The 20,098-nt window shown below is 44.2% G+C and overlaps 1 protein-coding gene across 3 annotated transcripts; it reads left to right on the forward strand.

Annotated features, from left to right (window-relative positions):
- The first annotated feature begins 3,534 nt into the window (after positions 1-3,534).
- Positions 3,535-20,048, forward strand: pam16 (presequence translocase associated motor 16). 3 transcript variants are annotated; one of them, XM_071516409.1, is made up of 22 exons: positions 3,535-3,584; positions 3,935-3,992; positions 4,089-4,234; positions 4,488-4,589; positions 4,707-4,811; positions 5,068-5,227; positions 5,420-5,595; positions 5,874-5,982; positions 6,129-6,215; positions 6,479-6,621; positions 6,911-7,015; positions 7,472-7,557; positions 7,914-8,055; positions 8,167-8,256; positions 9,029-9,145; positions 9,541-9,676; positions 9,889-9,980; positions 10,594-10,680; positions 13,742-13,826; positions 13,948-14,084; positions 14,371-14,436; positions 15,130-20,048. In XM_071516409.1, exons 1-22 carry the CDS (start codon positions 3,537-3,539, stop codon positions 15,223-15,225), a joined length of 2,373 nt encoding a protein of 790 aa, XP_071372510.1. In that variant the 5' UTR covers positions 3,535-3,536; the 3' UTR covers positions 15,226-20,048. The 3 variants fall into 3 exon arrangements, with proteins under 3 accessions (XP_071372510.1, XP_071372511.1, XP_071372512.1); XM_071516410.1 differs by lacking the exons at positions 13,742-13,826; positions 13,948-14,084; positions 14,371-14,436; positions 15,130-20,048 and adding an exon at positions 11,008-12,545; XM_071516411.1 differs by lacking the exons at positions 3,535-3,584; positions 3,935-3,992; positions 4,089-4,234; ... (13 more) ...; positions 9,889-9,980; positions 10,594-10,680 and adding an exon at positions 13,095-13,190.
- The last annotated feature ends 50 nt before the right edge of the window (positions 20,049-20,098 follow it).

Genomic DNA, 20,098 nt, shown 5'->3' on the forward strand with positions numbered 1-20,098 from the left:
TGTCATCCACATATCCATTTGTCTGGCCCTCCATTATTCAGTTATTCCGATGATCTATCTCCTGCATTATCAAACGACAACGCATTCTCATAATCATAATATACCTGGGCTGACTCACACACACACACACACACACACTCATACAGGAGCGTAATAGAGTAATATAGCCATCATATCTGCTGGTGCTGAAGGCTGCTGTCATGGGCAGAAGGTCATTTTATGGTGTGTATCAGGGCCTGTGTGAGAGAGCGGTGTGAGGCGATGGCAGACGAGGCGGGAGGCAGGTCCTCCGCTCTCTGCTTTGTGTAAACTCTGATAGTAGCAGAGTGCTAGTGACAGACTGAAGCCAGGGGGGGATTTCTGGAGCGGCAGGCAGATCATCCCAGAGCGTTGGAAGAGCTGGAGAGGTGTTGAGGTGTTAGTGGGAACAGATAGCCGTGACACTGCGAGACCGGGCTGCGCTGGACTGTCGTTTTGTGAAATTAAATCTTTCAAGGAACAAGTTTTCTTAGCTGAATAACAGCTTAGATTGTGAGCTTCCACCCACTTCTGTCTGTCTGTCTGTCTGTCTGTGTCTCTTTGTGTCTGTCTGTCTGTCTGTCTGTCTGTCTGTCTGTCTGTCTCTCTTTCTGTCTGTCTGTCTGTCTGTCTGTCTGTCTCTTTCTCTCTTTCTTACCCCATAACAGAAAATATCAAGTTTCTATTGTTTTTTGTAGTATTATGTGATGACTAGTCATTATGTGTGTGTGGGTTTTAATGTGCGTTTCTGTTTTTCGGTTTTCTGTGTGTGTGTGTGTGTGTGTGTGTATGTGTGTGTGTGTGTGGGGGGGGTTAACCCTGTTCCAGTCACACCCCCAACACCGGACTGAGAGAGGCTTATTTCTGGATTAGTGTCTTAGGCCTGATTGGGCACCACACACACACACACACTCATACATACACACACACGTCTGTTTACAGCCTCTCCTCTAAGAGCATGAATGAGGTCTGTAATAGTTTTCCTGTTCATTCACAATCAGCCCATGTGAATGAGATCTGCTCAACCGCTTCACTCCCACACTTAATCCTGCAAGAGCATAACTGCATGTTTTATTAGTGCATGTGCACATACATCCTAATGCCGCATTAGTAGCACATGTATGTGTGCCTGTACATCCATGTACATTAATGTGTGTGTGCGTGCATACGACCGTGTGCGCGTACATTTGTATATGTGTTTTCCTGTGTGGGAAAATGGGCTGGTGGTGAGGTGGAGCATGAAAGCGATAGTAAACAGAGGCTATTATCAGTGATAAAGCTCCACTCCTATTATGTGGTTGTTTGACTTGTTGTACGTTTACTGTGAGAAAACCAGAGATAAGGCCACAGAGAAAGTGAAGGAAATTTGGAGAAATAATTGTGATTGGAGGCACAGTGAGAGAGGGTGGGGTGGGGTGCAAGGTAGTGTCGATGAATAGGAAAGGAGAGAGCGAGAGAGCGAGGGAAAGGAAGACAGGGAGCGAGGAGGGTGTGGGAATGGAGGTGTTTAGGGACTCCCTGTGGTCTGACTCGGACATGGGAACGCATAGTTGCCCTAACGAAGCGTGGCCGCCCCTCACTGACTTCACAGGCCCGGGATAGAAGGAGGGAGGGAGGTATAGAGGGACACAAGAGAAGAGAGGGGGTGCTGGTCTGGGAGTGGTCCAGTTTGTTGTTATATCAGAGAGGAGATAGTAAGTATGAAAGTGAGAGGAAAAACAGGGAGAGAGAGAGAAGGAGAAGCAGGGGAAGAAGTCCTCCGATCCCAAATCAGTTCCACTTGCGTCAGCTGTAACCTGGGGTAAACACCTTGGTTGGAACGAGGCAGTGGCGTGACGTTCACAGTGTGGCGTTGTTTCCTTTGGCTTGTGGCTTGGCTTGATTGTGCCAGAGATAGCAAGAGCTTCCAGTTCATTCTCAGATGTTTGCTCAAAGTCTTAATATTTCCTTTGCTAGAGCATTTTCACTTTTGGCAGAGTCACTTTAACTCTTATTATTGTGAATGGCTAAGGGCAAAATTACCTCTAAAAAAGTCTTACTCACAAAAATGATTTTTTTCAAGATCCGCATCACCATAGTTTGTGGATGATTTGTAAACAGGTGGTTTCAAGATAAAAGGATTTGAGCTATTGTAACTACAGTCATGGCAGTATTGATTAACTAATCCTGAATTCATGTGGGTTTGTTTGCCAGAATGTGAAAATTTCCTTTGCCCAGCTTTCTCTGTTTTTGTCTCAAGAGTTTTAAATTCATACAAATATATTGCTCTCATGCACAGAAATGCACATATGCCCTGCTCTCTGTCACACTCGCACACACACACACACACACACACACACTGTATAAACCGTTGCGTGTCACCATACACAGTCGCTTAAGATACCCGCATGAAGTCTGTCATTATACTGTCATATATAGAGCATGACATCACCAGTCTGTCATTCTCGGTTGATGTGGAGGCAGCCATGTGGCCTCTCTCTAGAATAGTACCATTACACAAGGTCATCATCATAAGCCTCGCACTCTTACTGCCTCTCCACTTCTATCGGCCTATCTCGAGCCATGTCGCATGGCTCAGTGGGCCTGTGATGTGAAGTGGTTAGATCACCCGCCACCCTCTGTCCTCTTCCGCTCTCTCTCTGCGACGGCCCTGGAAAATAATACAGCATGCCGACCGCTGCTCTGATCATGGCCCTCGAAGTTTCTTGGATGAAGGGAGGGAGGAAGAGAGAGTGAGGACAGAGGAGAGAATATGTGGGAGAGTAAGAGAGTGAGTGAGGGAAATTTGCCAGCCATGGCCGTGTTTGTGCAAGCGTGCCTCTGTCTAAGCCATGATTTCCTGTTTGGTTTGGTCACTACAGCCAATTGTACTTTCCCCATTCAGTTAAAAGCTCATTCAGCTCCTTCATCCCTCAATCTGCTTACGTCAGATCATGGGAGGAGGCAGGTGACTGTAGCCCTGTTGGGGCCTGTCTCGGTCGAGGAGCCTAGGTAGTCTTGGGCCTGGGTTTTTAGGGTGAAGTCCAGGCGATGTTGTGTCAAGCGCTATTTGACAAAATACTCTATTTGACAACAGTCCATTATTCATGGGCTGAATGTTGTTTGTTCCTTGGATAGTTGACAGCAGAGGAGAATGAGTCTGCATGTTCACCATGTGTGAGTGAATGTGATTGTGCAACTAAACATCTTCATCTTGGTTGAATCAAGTTGTTCTTTATAATGACTTTTTCCTATTCCCCTAATCCCCTGATAAAGATATGTGGAAATGTTGCAGCATGGCTTCTCATTGCTGACCTGACAAAAACGATGCTGTTTTTGCACAAGTAGCGGGTGTATTGCACCACCTAGTGGTGCCTTTGTAGCTCTTCAGCTCATAGCCCCTGTGACATGTTTGAATGATTATGTAATAACAAGGATACTTAGGAAAGATGCTATTTCTGAGCTTAATTTAAATGTACCTCTCTCTTTTTCCTTTCCTTTCCTCCCCTTCTCATCTCTCTCGCCCTCTCAGGACCCTGATGCCTCTGTTTGATGCCGACACTGGTCTGCTCACACTGACTGCCGTGGTAAGATATGGATTGATATCTTTCTATTCTACAGTTCTGTCAGTTGATCTAATTTGATGTCAACAGTCCATAAAAATATTTATGCCATAAAGTTGCATAAAAGAGCATGAATAGGAAGAGCAATGCCCTATAAAGACAAACAGCAGTGACAACTGTGCTGTTAGATTTTGTGGAAGAAAAATTACAGATTTCATATCAACAGAAATCGTAAGAAACACAAACGCTATTAAACAATATGATGTCCACTTTACCAGAAATAATTTTGGTGTGACAGGAGATTGAAGTCATCTTTCTCTGATTCACTACTGATGCAGTCACTGCTCTTTATTACTCTGTTCTCTCCTCCACAGGGAGACGCTGTGGTTGATTGCTTTGAAGTCACTGCTTCTGAGCCATTCCTCTCTCAAGGTAGGACTTTGTCATCTGTGGCTGAACAGAGATTATCACATACTGTCTTCATCCAATTTCCTGATCCTCTCTCTCTCTTACCCATCTGTTCTGCAGTGAGCCACTGTCTGACGGACGCCTCAACGCGAGGGGTTGCCATGGTACCAAAGCTGGCATTGGATGTCATGTCCTGTGAGGTGATGCGTGTGCTTCAGCTGACGGACAGCTGCATCGTACCAATCAGCTACCATGTTCCTCGCAAGGTATGCACAAAATATAGCACTGTATAAAACATATTAGTAATACATATTCAATTCAGTTCAATTCAATTCATATTATCAATTCATATCAATTCATCCCCTGTAAGGGAAATTTGGTTTGCAGACAGGGTGTAAAGTAACCCAATGCTATAAAACACAAATGTTTTTGTTGTGTATTTCATGCACGCATATTTGCATCTGTGCACCTGTGTGTGTGTCTGTGTGTGTGTGTGTGTGTGATGTCATCTTCCAACAGTCGGGAAGAGGCCAGGAGTTCCACGCAGACCTTTACCCAGACACAGTGGGTGCTACTCCAGCCATGTCTGCTGAGGAGTGGTGGCAAGGAGGAAACAAGCAGGTATGGATCTCCTTTAACGCTTCAGCATCACATCGTGTCAACAACAAGGTTATCCGCCCTCTAAGTCTTTATATTGAATCAGTGCCTCCAGTATTTCATATCTCTGTTTGTCCTCAGGTGGAGAAAGTCAGCCTCAACCCAGACAAACAGCCCAAACCCAAGGCTCCACCAGCCAGTCAGACGTCTGCGAAGAAGGATCTGCCCAGTGGGGGGAGCAAGGAGGTGACTGACACACCAGAAAATATTGTTGTATTACATCTTTCCATTTGACAGAGCTCAAAATTGTTAGCTTTCAACTGAACAAAGGCTGCGTTTCCCAAAACTATCTTAACATTAATATCCCATTGGTTCCATTGACTTACCATAGAAGGTACGGTACTATGGATTCTTTTTGGGGGAATCCAACCTAATACTGGAGTAATATAAACTCGACAGACTTGTACTGCAACAAGTTAACAGGCACCGTACTGTTCTGTAGGAGCCGGCCCGTTGTTGCTCCACCTCCAGTAGTCCGCTGAGCACGACCAGCAGCAGCGCCGCTCCGTCCCGCTCGCCCTCCTCCACCTCCGGCCTCTCCTCAGGCTTCCTCCCCAGCCCCAGCCCCAGCCAGAGCACCAAGGCTATCCACAGCTTGCTGGGTATGGACACACACACACACACACACACACACATACACACCTGAGGTCTTGCTGTCTCAGTCATTTGATAGTAATTTCTGGATTTATATTTGTTTCTTCACTGACCGTACAATTTAATTGAACTCCTTTTAAATGATGGTGAATATTGTTGAAGTCTTTTTATTTTCATCTCAACCTCTTCACCTGACCTAGGGCCCAGCTCCAAGTTTCGTCACATCCAGGGGACGGTGTTGCACAGGGACACCCACATCACCAACCTGCGGGGCCTCAACCTCACTACGCCTGGCGAGTGCGACGGCTTCTGCGCCAACCGTCAGCGTGTGGCTGTGCCCCTCGCCATCGCCGGGGGCCAGATCGCCGTCTTTGAGGTACTGCATTAGGTGGAATGAGACCCTAATCCTAACCCAACTGTGTTAAGTACAGTGATGTTGACTAAGTTAAACAATAATTGGTGTCCATGTTGAATGAACAGAGTAGGCAGTAAGCATTGCTTTAAAGCATCTTAGCACTAAAGTTGTGTTTTTTTTTCCATTCGAAGACAATGGCTGAGGATGATTGGATTCATTTGGAGAAACCAGACCACTGTGTGTATGTGTGTGTGTGTGTGTGTGTGTACGAGACTGATTTATCCCTCTCATCTCCCCAGCTCTCTCGGCCTGGCAAGCTGACAGACACGGCCCTGCCCACCATCCAGAACTCTGTCAATGTGGTTGACTTCTGCTGGGACCCCTTCGACACACACAGGCTGGCCGTGGGTGAGTGTGTCTGCGTGTGTGTGTATGTGCACATGCGCATTTTTGTATGTATGTTTGCGCCTATATGCTCTTTTCACTGCTCACTGTCTACCTCGATATGTGTGTGTATGATTCAATATGCCTGTGTCCCTCTCTGTCTATGCTAGCTGGTGATGATGCCAAGATCCGGGTGTGGCAGGTGCCAGATGGAGGGCTGACAGAGACCCTGACCGAGCCTGAGGTCATCCTGCAGGGTAAGACAGGCCACACAAAGGACCCGCTTATCAGAATCACTTCAATTCAACCAGTACAATGGATTTTGTAGAGTTTGTAAACACAAACGCACTACAAGAATACATTCAAAGTCAAAGCAAACAATATGAAGCGCTATGTACTAAGCACAGTTTGAAGATTACAGTACATCCATACATGTTGTTTCATATATAATGAAGAAAAAGATAATGATGATGATAAAGTGAAAGTCAAGATGAGTCACAGCCGCTCTCACCACTCCTAGGCCACACAGAGAAGATCTACTCCATCAAGTTCCACCCTCTGGCCAGCGGCCTGCTGGTGTCTTCGTCCTATGACCAGACAGTCAGGCTGTGGGACCTGGAGGCAGGAGAGCAGGTCAACCTCCTCACTGGACACCAGGACCAGGTGGGGAACTGTGATCCACTCCCTGATCGGATCTTTGAATTTAAGGCTAAATATGGAAAAACTGTTAAGCCAAAGCTACTTATGGGTTTAAAATCATATATTTGATGGAACTCATTCGTAACACTAGTAAAACGTGCTATGCTGAGAAGAGGAACGTAGATGTAAACTGTGTACTCACTACAGGAAATCTGGATATGCTTGCATACCATATACTGCAGTGAATACATTTACTGTTTTATTTACATTTTTTAATGGTCACGCTCTGCTCCCTGCTGTGGGTTATGTTCAGGTTTTTGGAATGGCATGGAGTCCAGATGGCAAGCTGCTGGCCACAGTATGCAAAGATGGGAAAGTTCGTATCTATGACCCTCGCAAGTCTGCTGCACCTGTGCAGGTATGTGCAACACCCAGATTTTTCTTTAGGTTTGTATTGTGAAAATGGCATTTATAAAACACATAGCTCCAGCCCTCAATTCTGATTGGCTGAGTCCCAAAGCCATTATAAAATACCTGATACACGCACACCTGTGACTCCATAACAGTTAATTTAAATATTAATGCACTAAATCACCTCTCATATCAGTACATGTGTGTCACTTAGCAGCCATTTTGTTTAACTACTCTTCAAGAACTATATTGCTAGGCGGAATAACAATTAAAAATAAAAGATTTAACACATTTTTAATTTAAATGGCAACACAGTGCTGTGTTGCCATTTAATAAAGGCAATAAGCCACGAGAGGCCGTGGTTTACAGTGAGTTAGAACAGCTAAGAGGCAATGAAATCAATGTTAACCATGGCCTTATTGCTTAATTAACCCATCTCTCCCACATACACTCTCTTTTTTAGGAGGGCCCGGGTCCCGAGGGCCACAGAGGAGCTCGTGTGGTCTGGGTGTGTGACGGCAAATACCTCATGGTGTCAGGATTCGACAGGTACAGAACATGCACTTCAATATCTATGACAAAGATTAAATTAGCTATTTAATTAGCAATATTACTTCATTAACCTAACAATATGCAGGCTTTCCAGAAAAACAGAAGGCCTGCTGTTTTGTCTGGAAATTTTGAAAAGTAAGGCGAAAAAGCAGGCAAAAATAAATCCAAATATTCTAGGGTGATCTCGGTGTCTCCAACTGACTGTTGGAAATAAAGACGAGAGCTTAACAAATGAGACTTGCCCCTCGCTGAATTTAAAGGTCCACGGCTTCATAATTCAGTGTCATTGTTGCAGCAGTGGACAAGTTGAAAGAGACGTTCACCACTGATCATTCCTGTATTTCCGCCTGCAGCCGCAGTGAGAGAGAGATGTACCTGTACTCCGCTGAGTCCCTGTCCTCCGGGGCCATAGCCAGCGCTCCGGCAGACATCTCGCCCTCCACACTCATCCCCTTTTACGACCCTGACACCAGCGTGGTCATCCTCACTGGAAAGGTAAGCAGACAGACAAACACAGAATCTCATGACAATACTATGCCTGATCCCACATTGCTTGTATCAAGATTGTGGTTCCTAACTAACCGGTGTGTGTTTTCTGTCTTCCAGGGTGACACCCGAGTCTACATTTTTGAGATAATCCAAGAAGCTCCTTACTTCATGGAGTGCAGCAGCTTCAACTCATCTGAGCCACATAAGGTACTGCGGTGATCTCCCTCTTACTTTACATTAGTTGATTTATCTCCTTTTTTTTAAAAATTTGCGTACATGGAGAGACCGTCCTTCAACTGTAGGCAAACATCCACCCTGCTGAAGTGGCATTGAGCAAGACCTGAATTTCTGAATTTCCCTACAGGGACCAATGACGTATCACACAGCTCATTTTCATACAGGCTTACATAGTTACAGTACATCCTTCTCAGCCACTGTATAAAGAAAATAATCTTGATTGGTAACAGATGATTGTTAACAATAGAGCTGCAACGATTAATTGATTCTTTGATTAGTTGTCAACTATTAAATTAATCGCCAACTATTTCGATTATCGATTAATTGGTTTGAGTAATTATTTAAGAAAAATAATTCAAAATTCTCCGATTCCAGCTTCTTAAACGTGAATATTTTCTGGTTTCTTTACTCCTCTATGACAGTAAACTGAATATCTTTGGTTTGTGGACAAAACAAGACATTTGAGGACGTCATCTTGGGCTTTGGGAAACACTGATCAACATTTTTCACCATTTTCTGACATTTTATAGACCAAACAACTAATCAATTAATCGAGAAAATAATCGACAGATTAATCGACAATGAAAATGATCGTTAGTTGCAGCCCTAGTGAACAACTTTGAAGTTTAACTTTGAACTTTGTAGTTTGAATCTTAGCACCATGAAGAAGAACACAGTGGAGTCTGTGTCATTCGTCTCTACTGGATGACTGCTAACTCTTGTGATTATTTCCTGTGCGCAGGGCCTGGCCTTCCTGCCCAAGACAGAGTGCAGTGTGCGTGACGTGGAGATAGCCAGAGGACTGATGCTCAGTAAGACGACCATCGAGCCCGTGGCCTTCAGAGTCCCCCGGGTCAAGGTGAGGCTACTGCCCCACCTAGTGGACACATGGGAACACTACATACCACTAAATCCAACCTTCCTCTTTTACTCCACCACTGTGTGCCCGATCAGAAATGTATAGAACCTTTACGGTAGTTCTATTAGGATGTACTCATATAGAATAGAATAGGATAGAATAGAATTTCCACTGCTGGGCCAGTGAAACCCTTATTTTTGGTGCACCATAATGTAATGGAATTGAATAGCTCATAAAACACACACATAATGGCTACAAACCTGAACAGACAGCCTCAGTACAAAGCTTAATGTTTTCCTGAACCACCTTTGATTTCACTTCATTACTTTCTTTCTTCTGTCTATCTTTCCCTCTCCTTCATAACTGCCCCCTGTGTGTCCACTGTGCGTCTGCAGAAAGAGTTCTTCCAGGACGATGTGTATCCAGACACAGCGGTGTGGTGGGAACCGGCGCTGACCGCCTCTGCCTGGCTCTCCGGCTCCAACGGCCAACACAGCAGGATCAGCCTGAAGCCTAAAGACATGACGCCAGGTACGGACTGGAGAGTCCACATACACATACATACTGTGTGACCTCAGCAAAGACTGCTATCAAAACCTTGTCTATATCTCCACATCCTCTACAATCTAGGTAGCAATGGTGGATCTGTCTTCGTTGGTAGAGCTCTGCATCACTGAAGGGTTTTAATGTGCGTTTCTGTTTTTCGGTTTTCTGTGTGTGTGTGTGTGTGTGTGTTTTCTCAGTGAGTGAGGCCCCCAAAGAGGCTCCAGTTAGGAAATACTTGCCCTCCTCAGTCTACCTGGAGGAGAAGACTGATGAACAGAAGAAAGACGAGGTGAGAAAAATACTCCACTTCCCGATGTAAAATTGAGCCAACGATGCTAATGTTGCTACACTGGAACTAGGGCTGAACAATTAATCAAAATTTTACCAAAATCGCAATATGGCCTACTGCAATTGGGCGAAATGTGTGTCAAAATACCATTTTAAATTAAATATTGGCGTGCTGCAGAGATGTCCTGGCCTACACATCATATTCTACAGACTTAAGAAAACATCTTTGTTTGGTACAGATCCCCGCAAAAATCACACCATAATCATTTTAATACGTTTTTCAATGAAAATGAGAATAATGATGTAAAAATTATCATTCCCTCTAGTAATGCAAATCATATCGCAATTGCAATATCAGTCAAAATAATCGCAATTAGATATTTTTTCAAAATCGTTCAGCCCTAGCTTGTTTGCTGTCATACAGCACATCTTGTCTGCACGATATGTGAGGTCCTGTTACGGTTTGTCCCGCACCTAGAGTGTCAATCCTGTATTGTGTGACTGTCTTGTATTAACCGAGTCAAAGTCCTTGTGTACATGTTGTACTTGCCGAATAAAAGCGATGACTTTATCTTCATGTTTGTTAACATTGAACGTGTGTATCTGCTGCCTAGCTGCTGAGTGCCATGGTGGCTAAGCTGGGGAACATGGACGACCCACTGCCACAGGACTCCTTCCAGGGAGTGGACGATGATGAGTGGGTGAGTGAATATATATGTTATATGTTATATATATGAATAAGTATGTATTTCTATTTCTAACTGTATTTCTACCAACCTCTGCATGCTTTACTCCTACTGTATTTATACATGTTGGGAGGAGCAAGCTGTTTACTTAAATGGGGAGATGTACTTAATGATTTGGATACTGAGCACATGTGTTTCTAGGTGAAAAAGAGAAGTTAAAAGATGTTAAACAGCAGTGGTATGAAATACTGAGAGAATGGTGACTTAGAGGATATTGAGATAATGTGGATTTGTTGCCAGTCCATATCTGCCTGTGCTGACCTGGGCTGCTGTGTCTTCCAGGATGACTAGAGGGGGGTGCTGCCTTGCCCTCGGCCCGGAGGGAGAGAGAGAGAGAGGGACCTGCTCAAGTCTTACGTTGCCATTCCTGCGTGCCACAGTGCCACGACCACATCAGCTAACATCTCAGCCTACCAACCTTACACCTTCCTCGCACAAACAAAGAATCCTGTACGATGTGGCGCTTCATCAAAGTGTAAATAACCAGCATAACATTCTCAAGATGTAGGGCAGATTGCCAAATAAATCCAGTATCCCTTATAGAAGTGTAACATTCAAGGCATTTGCAAACATTCCAAGGTTTTTCTAACAACATTTCTGCCTGCATGTTACTTCCACCGCATTTGTGAACCACTGCTTGCTTTTCTACTGGCCAGTCATATAAGCACACTCAGTCACAAATGTGTCTTTGAAAATGTAATGTGGCACAAAACTGTTTATGGTCTTGTTGAACAACTGGACACCATGCATCTGGAAAAAAAAACGGTAACCCTTGTCTTCCAGTTTGGTCACCCTGTCTGACCAATGCATAAATAAGGACACACATATACACACACACACACACATGCACACGCCAACCTTCAGCAACTGGGCATCATATGTGACTGTATGCCTCCAGCTACTTAGGGATGTATTGGTGATTTTACTGTAACATGTTCAGCAGCAAAAACCACACAGAGGATACAACAGGGTCGCCAACGTTCATGTTTCACCATGAACTGGACTTTCTATTGACAGCAGTATAGTTTACTGACGCCTTCTTCTGTTTGTAGCCAGTATTATGAAATGTCATTTTAGCACCAGTCTGTCTTTTCGCGTCTGCACCGGTCAGTTTTGGGCGAATGTTTTTGCCACTCGGGGAATTGTCTCATAATAAGCAGGGGTGACAGGTTGATGAAAATGGGATTTGGCTATTATGCATTGACAGCCAAACCACCTCCTTATGGAGTTTTAGAGGGGCCTATGTGTGCTTTAGGGTTATGATTGTTTCTTTCTTACTTGCTTGCTTTTCATTCTTTCTTTTCTGTATATGCTGCACAATTTAACTTTTTATTCATTATCGTCATTGGTTTTCAGACAGGAGTATTCCTCACTAATAGAGCTCATTTTCTTATTTGATGTTTATCACTAGTATGTAATCATGGTGTTTATTTGACATAAACAGTACAGTATTAATAAATTACAATGCAGTCATAACAGCCATCATGTAATTTCTAATCAGGGCTACAGTACAATGCAATATTGTCAATAAACCAGGCTTGAACCAATTATGTTGTTTACAACCGCTGATAGACTGGAATGAACCAACCACTTCAACCATGCATGGTAGTGCACATCATGTAGTGCTGTGGGTGGTGTTAGTGTCTGTGTGATGTATTTGTGCTTGTGATTCTCAAATGTCATACTTTGTAATTTCTGGGATATTAACTTGCCTTCCATTGTGTAAAAAAAACCTTCCTTTTATACATTGAGTAAAGCATTGTTTTCTCCGTCTTGAGTAATGGTTTGTGGGGTTTGTTTTCATTGTTGCCTTGCAATAAACACCTTTTGAACCTATTACTAATTCTCTCTCTTTCATTAAATTGCCAGGGCAAAACCACAATGTCAAATATATGGGAAAGTAATTTTGATAAACTGCAGGGGTTCCTAAACTTTTTCATGTTCAGGTCCTTCGATTGGAGATGCTTTTGACCACAGATTTTCTCATTTGTCCCAAGAGATCCCATTTCAATAGATTTTATTGTTAAATATGATTCATTGCATAATTTATACTGAGGGAAAACTGATCAGAATAGTCACTCACTTACATTCTCATGGAGTGCTACTTTTTAGCAAATAAAACAGTTGTGAAATTAAATTCATTTTGCTGAGGACCTCTACGAACCTCTCAAGGACCCCCTGGGGGTCCCTGGACCCTATTTTGGGGAAAACTGATAGATGGTATCTGTTCGGAAGCCGCTGAGGGACTTTACTGAAAATGTGCAGTTTGACCTCCCTACCACTAGATGTCAGTATTATTAACATCGCCGCACACCTAGGTAATCTTGAATCCTACAATATCTTCGTTCGCGGTGTGCTTGGTGTTTGAACTTTGACCCTTCAGTAACCTTCATTGGAGTACATGTGAAAAACAGATAAGCACCGCTGTATATACTCTTCAAGCTATAAATTAGCACTGTGAAATGGTAAGAATGTATTTCATAATATTCGTGTTGACGTTCCCAAAGTAATGAGCTAGCGAACCGGCGCGTTGTCAGTTAGCTTTAGCAGGAGACGTTGTTGTGGCGCTGTCTGCCTCTTGGTGTTTGCTAACGTTATACGGTGTGTTTGACTCTTTCCAACGCAGTTACATAACCTGCCTCCTTAAGTTACCAGTCCAGTATCACTTTGATTCAGGAGCTAGTTTATCTAAGGTACTCAGGACCGCTTGAGCCAGCCAACATAACAAACGGTTATGGAAACGCTGCCTCAGTGTTGACTGCAGTGATGTGGGATGGGGACAGGTGCTGCTTTAATACCTCTGGCCTGCAGACAGCCATTGGCCCTTCTAACAACAGCTTAATCATCATGGGACTCAACTCATGCTGTAATCTCACTTGCCAAAATCTGGACGCAGAAACTGACAGCCAACACCATTGACTGCACCTTCCTTTCCCCTTTTGGTGTCCCATGTCTGCCACTATCAAATTAAGTGGTCTATTGATTAATGATAAATGTTTTGTTTTTTTCTATGCAGGCCAGATACCTCGCCCAGATCGTTGTGATGGGAGCACAGGTGGTGGGACGGGCGTTTGCACGGGCGTTACGGCAGGAATTTGCAGGTATGGCCCATGACACTGCCACAGTGACACTTTCTAGTTAAAAAAATCTGCTTTGTGGAGCCTTATTTTTCCATCACATTACGAGTTAATCGTTTTGTGTGTGCTGTGTTTTGTCTCCCAGCCAGTCAAGCAGCAGCACAGGCCAGGGGCCGTTCGGGCCAGCAGTCCGCTGCAGCCTCCAGCATCTCTGGGATGAGCCTGCAGGAGGCCCAGCAGATCCTCAACATCGGCACACTCACCCCCGAGGAGATTGAGAAGGTAAACACACACACACACACACACACACACACCATCTGACGGTTTCTTTCATCCAAAATGTCCAATCCAAACATTTGCAGCTGGCAATTTCACTGCCACATGAATTTGATGGTTTAGCCTATTTGGAGTTAACAATCACTCTAAATTTCTGTCTTCTCTTGGACTTTACCCTCTACTGTATGAAGCATGATAGAATCTGTCTTTGTGTTTCTTTGTTGTTGTTCTGAACACATTTTGTTATTTTGAATGAAAACCACATAACACTAACTGGTGTAACTGTTCCTAGAACTACGAGCACCTTTTCAAAGTCAATGACAAGGCAGTGGGCGGTTCGCTTTACCTACAGTCGAAGGTAAGTGGCGTTTAGATGTTTTGACACTAGACATTTCACTCAAGTGTTTTTTTTAAAGGAGCACTCAGCTATGTGATGTCACACAATGACTGTCAGATAAGTAGAATGGAGGAGAGTTGAGGAGTGTGCAGTGTGCACTTTCACTAGCTGCATTTGAAGTAGGCTAACTCCATCTCATATGCTATATCCTGTCCATGACAAGTACTGATAAGATGCTGTTCAGCATGCCACTGTTATTTGCCTGCTTGCAGCTTATCATTCTCTTTGCACTTTGATTATCAACAAGGTGTTTTTACCTGCAGGATCCCATTATTGGATGTTTTATTTTGTGTGTGTGTGTGTGTGGCAGAATTCTTAATTAACCGTAGAGACAGTCATGTATGAAAAGCTCGTTCTGCCCATTCTAACATCCAAGCAAACAGTGACTGAACCCCTTGCTGCCTATCTGCCTGCTTTATACAGCCGACCATAGTCATGTGACTCACAGTCTGTAGGAGAAATCCACTTTGTGAAGAGGATAGTGTTGGAAATTAATTGGCTTCTGATTGTATTGCTCATTAATTCCTCCCTGCTCTCTGCGAGCCACGCTACAAAAACAATATAACGATTGGTATTTTAGTAGTGTCTTTCCATTCTCATTGTAATCATTATTATTCTGTGTGTGTGTGTGTGTGTGTGTGTGTGTGTGTCCAGGTGGTGCGGGCCAAGGAGCGGCTAGAGGAGGAACTTAGTATTCAGGCACAAAACAAGCAGCAGTCGCAGCAGAAGCAGCAGAATACGGAAACATGAAGTACGAAGTGATGCTCGCCCCGTCTTCCCCCTTCCCGTCCTCTGTAAATTATAACCCAATAAAAGCCATCTCCTTTTTAGACACTAGTCTTGACTTTGTGGGAATTCTTGATGAGGCTCATGAGGCTCTGTGTAGGCACTTGATATTGGGTTTTATTTAGCCTAAAGAGCATCTTTCTTTTATTAATATTTTATGGATTCATGTTTTTTTTTTTTTGTCTGAGGATGCAGTGTCGAAAGAGAGGAAACGTGGGATAAAGCTGGGGTTTGAACTCATAGTTGTGGTAGGCTGTATAATATTCACAATCGAATGTACTGATATTATTGTTCTCCCTCTAAGAGCCTTATTGTACACTATCATATACCATATATGCTGATGCAATGTTTTCAGCTTCAGTTGGCAATAATCTGAATTCACATGGATTTACATTATTTATGTCACAGTTTGTGGAGTAGCTGCTGTGACATTACACAGTTGAAACACTGAATGCAGTGAGTGAAAATGCAACCTGTTGACTGATAATCAGCTTCATCATGATTGTTCTTTATTCAGGTGTAGTGTGATGCCGGTCTGCAGTGAGCACATGTGGAATAACACACACCTGTTGGTCTCTACGTCCGTGTATTTCCATTATATGTGACATTTTGATAGTATTTCTGGAACAGAAATGAATGCACAAGTTGTATCAAATGCAACTTTATTAAACATTTTGTTTGTTTATTTTTCATTGACATTATTATCAATATCGTAATAAAATTCCTCTAAAACAGGAGAACACCGCTATGTTGTACCAATTGGAGACTTTTACAACTCTAAAATTCTGCATGTTCAACCACAGAACATGATGCCAGGAAAAAATATATTTTCATATAATCATTTTTCATATAATGTATAGCTTCTATATTTTACCTAGAATAAAAGGCACTTGGAAAAAATTAAAATACTGACATTAGAATATCTCACAAATGTGCAAAAACATAACTTGGAACAGGCCTTGCGTGGCCTTAGTCTTATCATTAACCCTTTGTGCAACACTGTGGCACTTTAGTCAATGGCATCCCTTGTAAATGACACTGACCTAGCTAGCTAACACAACTGTTGTGCCCTGGATTTGGATGTGTGTGGCGCACACCGAGATGCTCATTCCCACTTAACAGCACTAACTGTATAAGTTTTGATGAGCATTACTTTGAAATCTCCAGGAGCAAGTACCGCTTTTATAATGTCATATAAAGAAAAATAAGGTTTGAAAATTCAGACATTTTAGCAATCAAGGACAACGACTGTATCAACAGTGAAGATTTTCGCAATAACTCTTGGTCCCCAAAACAATCAATGAATAACGCTCTACACCGTGAAAGTGTATGATAGTAGATTTTTTTTTTTTTTTTGACTTGGCATCCCCTATCTATACACTCTATAAGGGGAACAAAAGTGCAGTTTATTACAGATTGAGCTCAAAGGGTTAATGGATCAAACAGCTTATTTAATATCGAAAGATATGGACCCAGGAAGGATCCGTGTCGTTTTCAGCTTTCTCCAGCCCAGACCGAGCCTCTGTCCCTGGCTTCCACCAGCAGAGGAGAGACAGACAGGGAGGAGGAGAGGAGGAGAGTCGTGTCTGTGGGTTTCACTGTTGCCAGGGAAACCACGTCTAGCCTACTTAACACCTGTTTCTGATGACATCACATGCCAGGATTGTCCACTCACGACGAGAGATTCTCTTCAATACCCAGCCCGAACCCAGAGACTGGCCACCCGAGTGTGTGTGTGTCTCTCTCTCTCTCTCTCTCTCTCTCTCTCTCTGTGTGTGTGTGTGTGTGTGGGTGTGTCTGGGATAATGATCCAGAATTACTGAGGCAGAAACACAGGTATGCAGTGCATCTCCTGCTGCAAATCCTCCCCGAGTGAGAGAGCAGGCCTGGACACACGGCGCTGTAATCCATTCTGACCCGCTCCTTCAAAATCCCTCACATCTTTAGACGGAGGGAGGGTTACATTTGTTTTTGTTTACTGTGCATGTGGCGTGTGTGTTTTGCCTGTTTTCCCTCAACTCTGGTAAAAAGCTTTGTGGCCTGGAGGTGGAGGAGGGGGTGGGGGGTGGGGTGGAGTTGTTGAGGGAGCGGAGCCTTTTGGGTTTAATCTATAAAAACCCCAGAGGGCAGACAGAGTTCAGTGGCCTAGTTTCCCTGCTGGCTGGCTGGCATGCCTGTGAGTGGCTGCCACATCGGGCACAGTGCGGCCACTGACTTCAGAGACGAGAGGCCCGCTCGGCCTGCTGGGTAGGTGGCCAGATGGAGGGGCACTCCACAGCACAGCCATCCTCTGCCTCTCTCTCTCTCTCTCTCTCTCGCCTGCTGGCACACAGCCTCTCCCTTCATCTCTCCCTATCCCCTGTCCATTCATTTATTCATTCAACCACTCCTCGCTCTGTGCCTCGCTGTTCTCTCACGCTCTCCCAAGGCCGCCCGCCATTTTAGAATCCTTACAGTCGGTTGTTATTTCCCTACGGTTTTTGCCTTATGTAACTGTGGAGAGTCACAATCGGAAACAAACGGAGCAGAGTTTCCGATCGCAATCCTACCCCAAGATAATCTTGTGTTTGGACACTGATTAGCGAGTCCAGTCGTTTTGTAGAGCAGCATGTCTCATGCCCTCGCTCTCATTAGGAACGTGTGACAAAGAAGACAATCCAGCTAACCTAAATGTTCCTCAGTACAGCAATGTGATTGTCATGAAGGAATGTGATGTCATATGGTCCACTGGATACCCCCTAAAACCTGATTTTCCTCTAGAGGGCCACCCAAACTTCTCCTTCTCCCTCTCTCGCTCTCTCTCTCCAACCTTTTAAGAGATCCGGGCTAGACAGCAGAAAGCTGAGTGCAGAGCAGCCATCGCAGAACACAAGGAATCGAAGCAACTTCAACATCAGAAAAATGTCTCGTCTGAGCAACAGCAAAAATAATGACTAAAACAACAGCAATAACTGTGATTATTCTTAAGAACGGGGGATGGAGAAAGAGACGGGGAGAGGAGAAATGGGAGGAGTGAGGGAGAGGAAGGGCGCGTCAGTCTCTTGAGGGAATGTTCCTCGTGTTAAGATGATCCTCTCCTTTCCCCCCACCCCTCCTCTGTGGAAACCCCAGTTACACGGTGCAGTCAACATCCTACATACATAAGCAATCTGCGACACAAGCTTGGAAGGACCCCGCAGCGAAGCTGACCCTTGCAGGCCTGAGCAGAAATGGGATAAGAGCAAAACAGTTTCCAAAGAACAATGACTTGGCAGTAACATTTTATAAAACATGGAAAGAATATAGTTTGTAGTAAGTGCATGTTGACTGCGTAATCGAACCATGAGAAGAGTTTTCCCAGAAGTAAAATGAGTCTGTTTTTTTGTTGTTTTTTTTTGCCCCTGTGGACAGAGTAAAATGAGGCAGTTTGCAATAGTGTGGCTTCCTAGTCAGTCCAGCTGTATGTGGCATTGGGTGCATGGCACCCCCCTTTGCGGCACAATACGTACGTCCCACTTTATCCTCTCAAGGTCTGGTATTTTTGGCACAACTTGGGACTGTTGAACTTGGGACAGAACTTCAACCAAGAAGGCCAAGTCAGGCTTTGACTGGACAACCACCTGGTTTTCACAGCTTGTTTTGCGTCTGGTCACCTCAAATACAAGACACTAGTGTTTATCACCACAGTGGCCCTTTCATACACAAACTGGCTGTGTTGATTCAATTACGGGAAAGAGTTGGACAATCCAGGAGCAAAACAGTACTAGTTCTGTCAGTGGCAAGCGGGACATAGTGTATCGTATACTGCCAGAGGGGGGTGCCAGACACACCAGTGCCTTAGGTTTCAACATGAAAAAGAGGAAGTGATGATTGGACATTGCCAGGTGATGTAACACCGTTTGTCTGTGCTAAGACCTCAGATTGCTCTGTGCCCTTATGTCAAGCCCCTAGTCTGCACGCCCGGCACACATTCAAGTGGACTGGGCCGGTCCGTGTTCGTCACCCTCCCCAAAACGGGGACAGATTGTCAAAAGTGCTCTCTCCTAGCTTATGTTACACTGGAGGAGCTGTGAGGTTAGCAGCAGTTGTGAGGTTTCAATACTATCGCCAGTTTACACTATTAAGTGCTGTGTTTAACAGAACTGTCTCAGAGGGGATTTTATGTTCCTGTGGATAGCACCGCCCTGCTGTCTGAAGCTGGGTCCTGCAGCCTATCCAGCACAAAGCCCAATCCAAGCCAGTTTGATTTCACTTGCTTTGGTACAGCAAGTTTGTCTGAATCATATTCATCACAGAAATCTGTGAGAAATAGGTCATAGCTTTAAGAAAACAACTGTGGAGAATCTACCTATCATGTACCGTTAGCCTAACTGTGAGTGCGTCATTGTGTTTCATGGTGTATCTATCTCACTGCTAGGCCACAGGCACACTGTCAATGAAGTACAGTCATATAAATACTTATTAATGAACCAGGACTTTAGTAAGAACACAGAGCACTAAGACTGTCACGTTCATGGAGCTGGTCCACAGAACCAGCTAATAGGAATGAAAAAAGTATAAAACAAGAGAGCAACCAGGAGGCCACTGTCAGGCCTTGTGATAGAAACACCTAGCCATACATGTTCCTGAAAGGAGTTCTCGGTCCCCATGTTCCCAACCAAAGAAAGAGGCTTGTGTTGTGTAGAGTTATCTATTGTTTAGCTGATTGAGGGCTTGATCAGTTTCTTTATCATTTTCTCTTTTTCCAGCCCCTCTCAGAAATGCATGGCCTGGATTTGATTGTGCGAGCCAACCTCTCTCACCTTTGACCCCTGTACCCCTACAATGGCGTTCACCCTCCCACCCCAACCCCCTGAGC

Source organism: Centroberyx affinis, unplaced genomic scaffold (genome assembly GCF_046629955.1).
Source record: "Centroberyx affinis isolate AG114_WGS23_722 - 3 ecotype Tasmania unplaced genomic scaffold, CSIRO-AGI_Caff_v1 ptg000401l_1, whole genome shotgun sequence".
Classification (NCBI taxonomy): Eukaryota; Metazoa; Chordata; class Actinopteri; order Beryciformes; family Berycidae; genus Centroberyx; species Centroberyx affinis.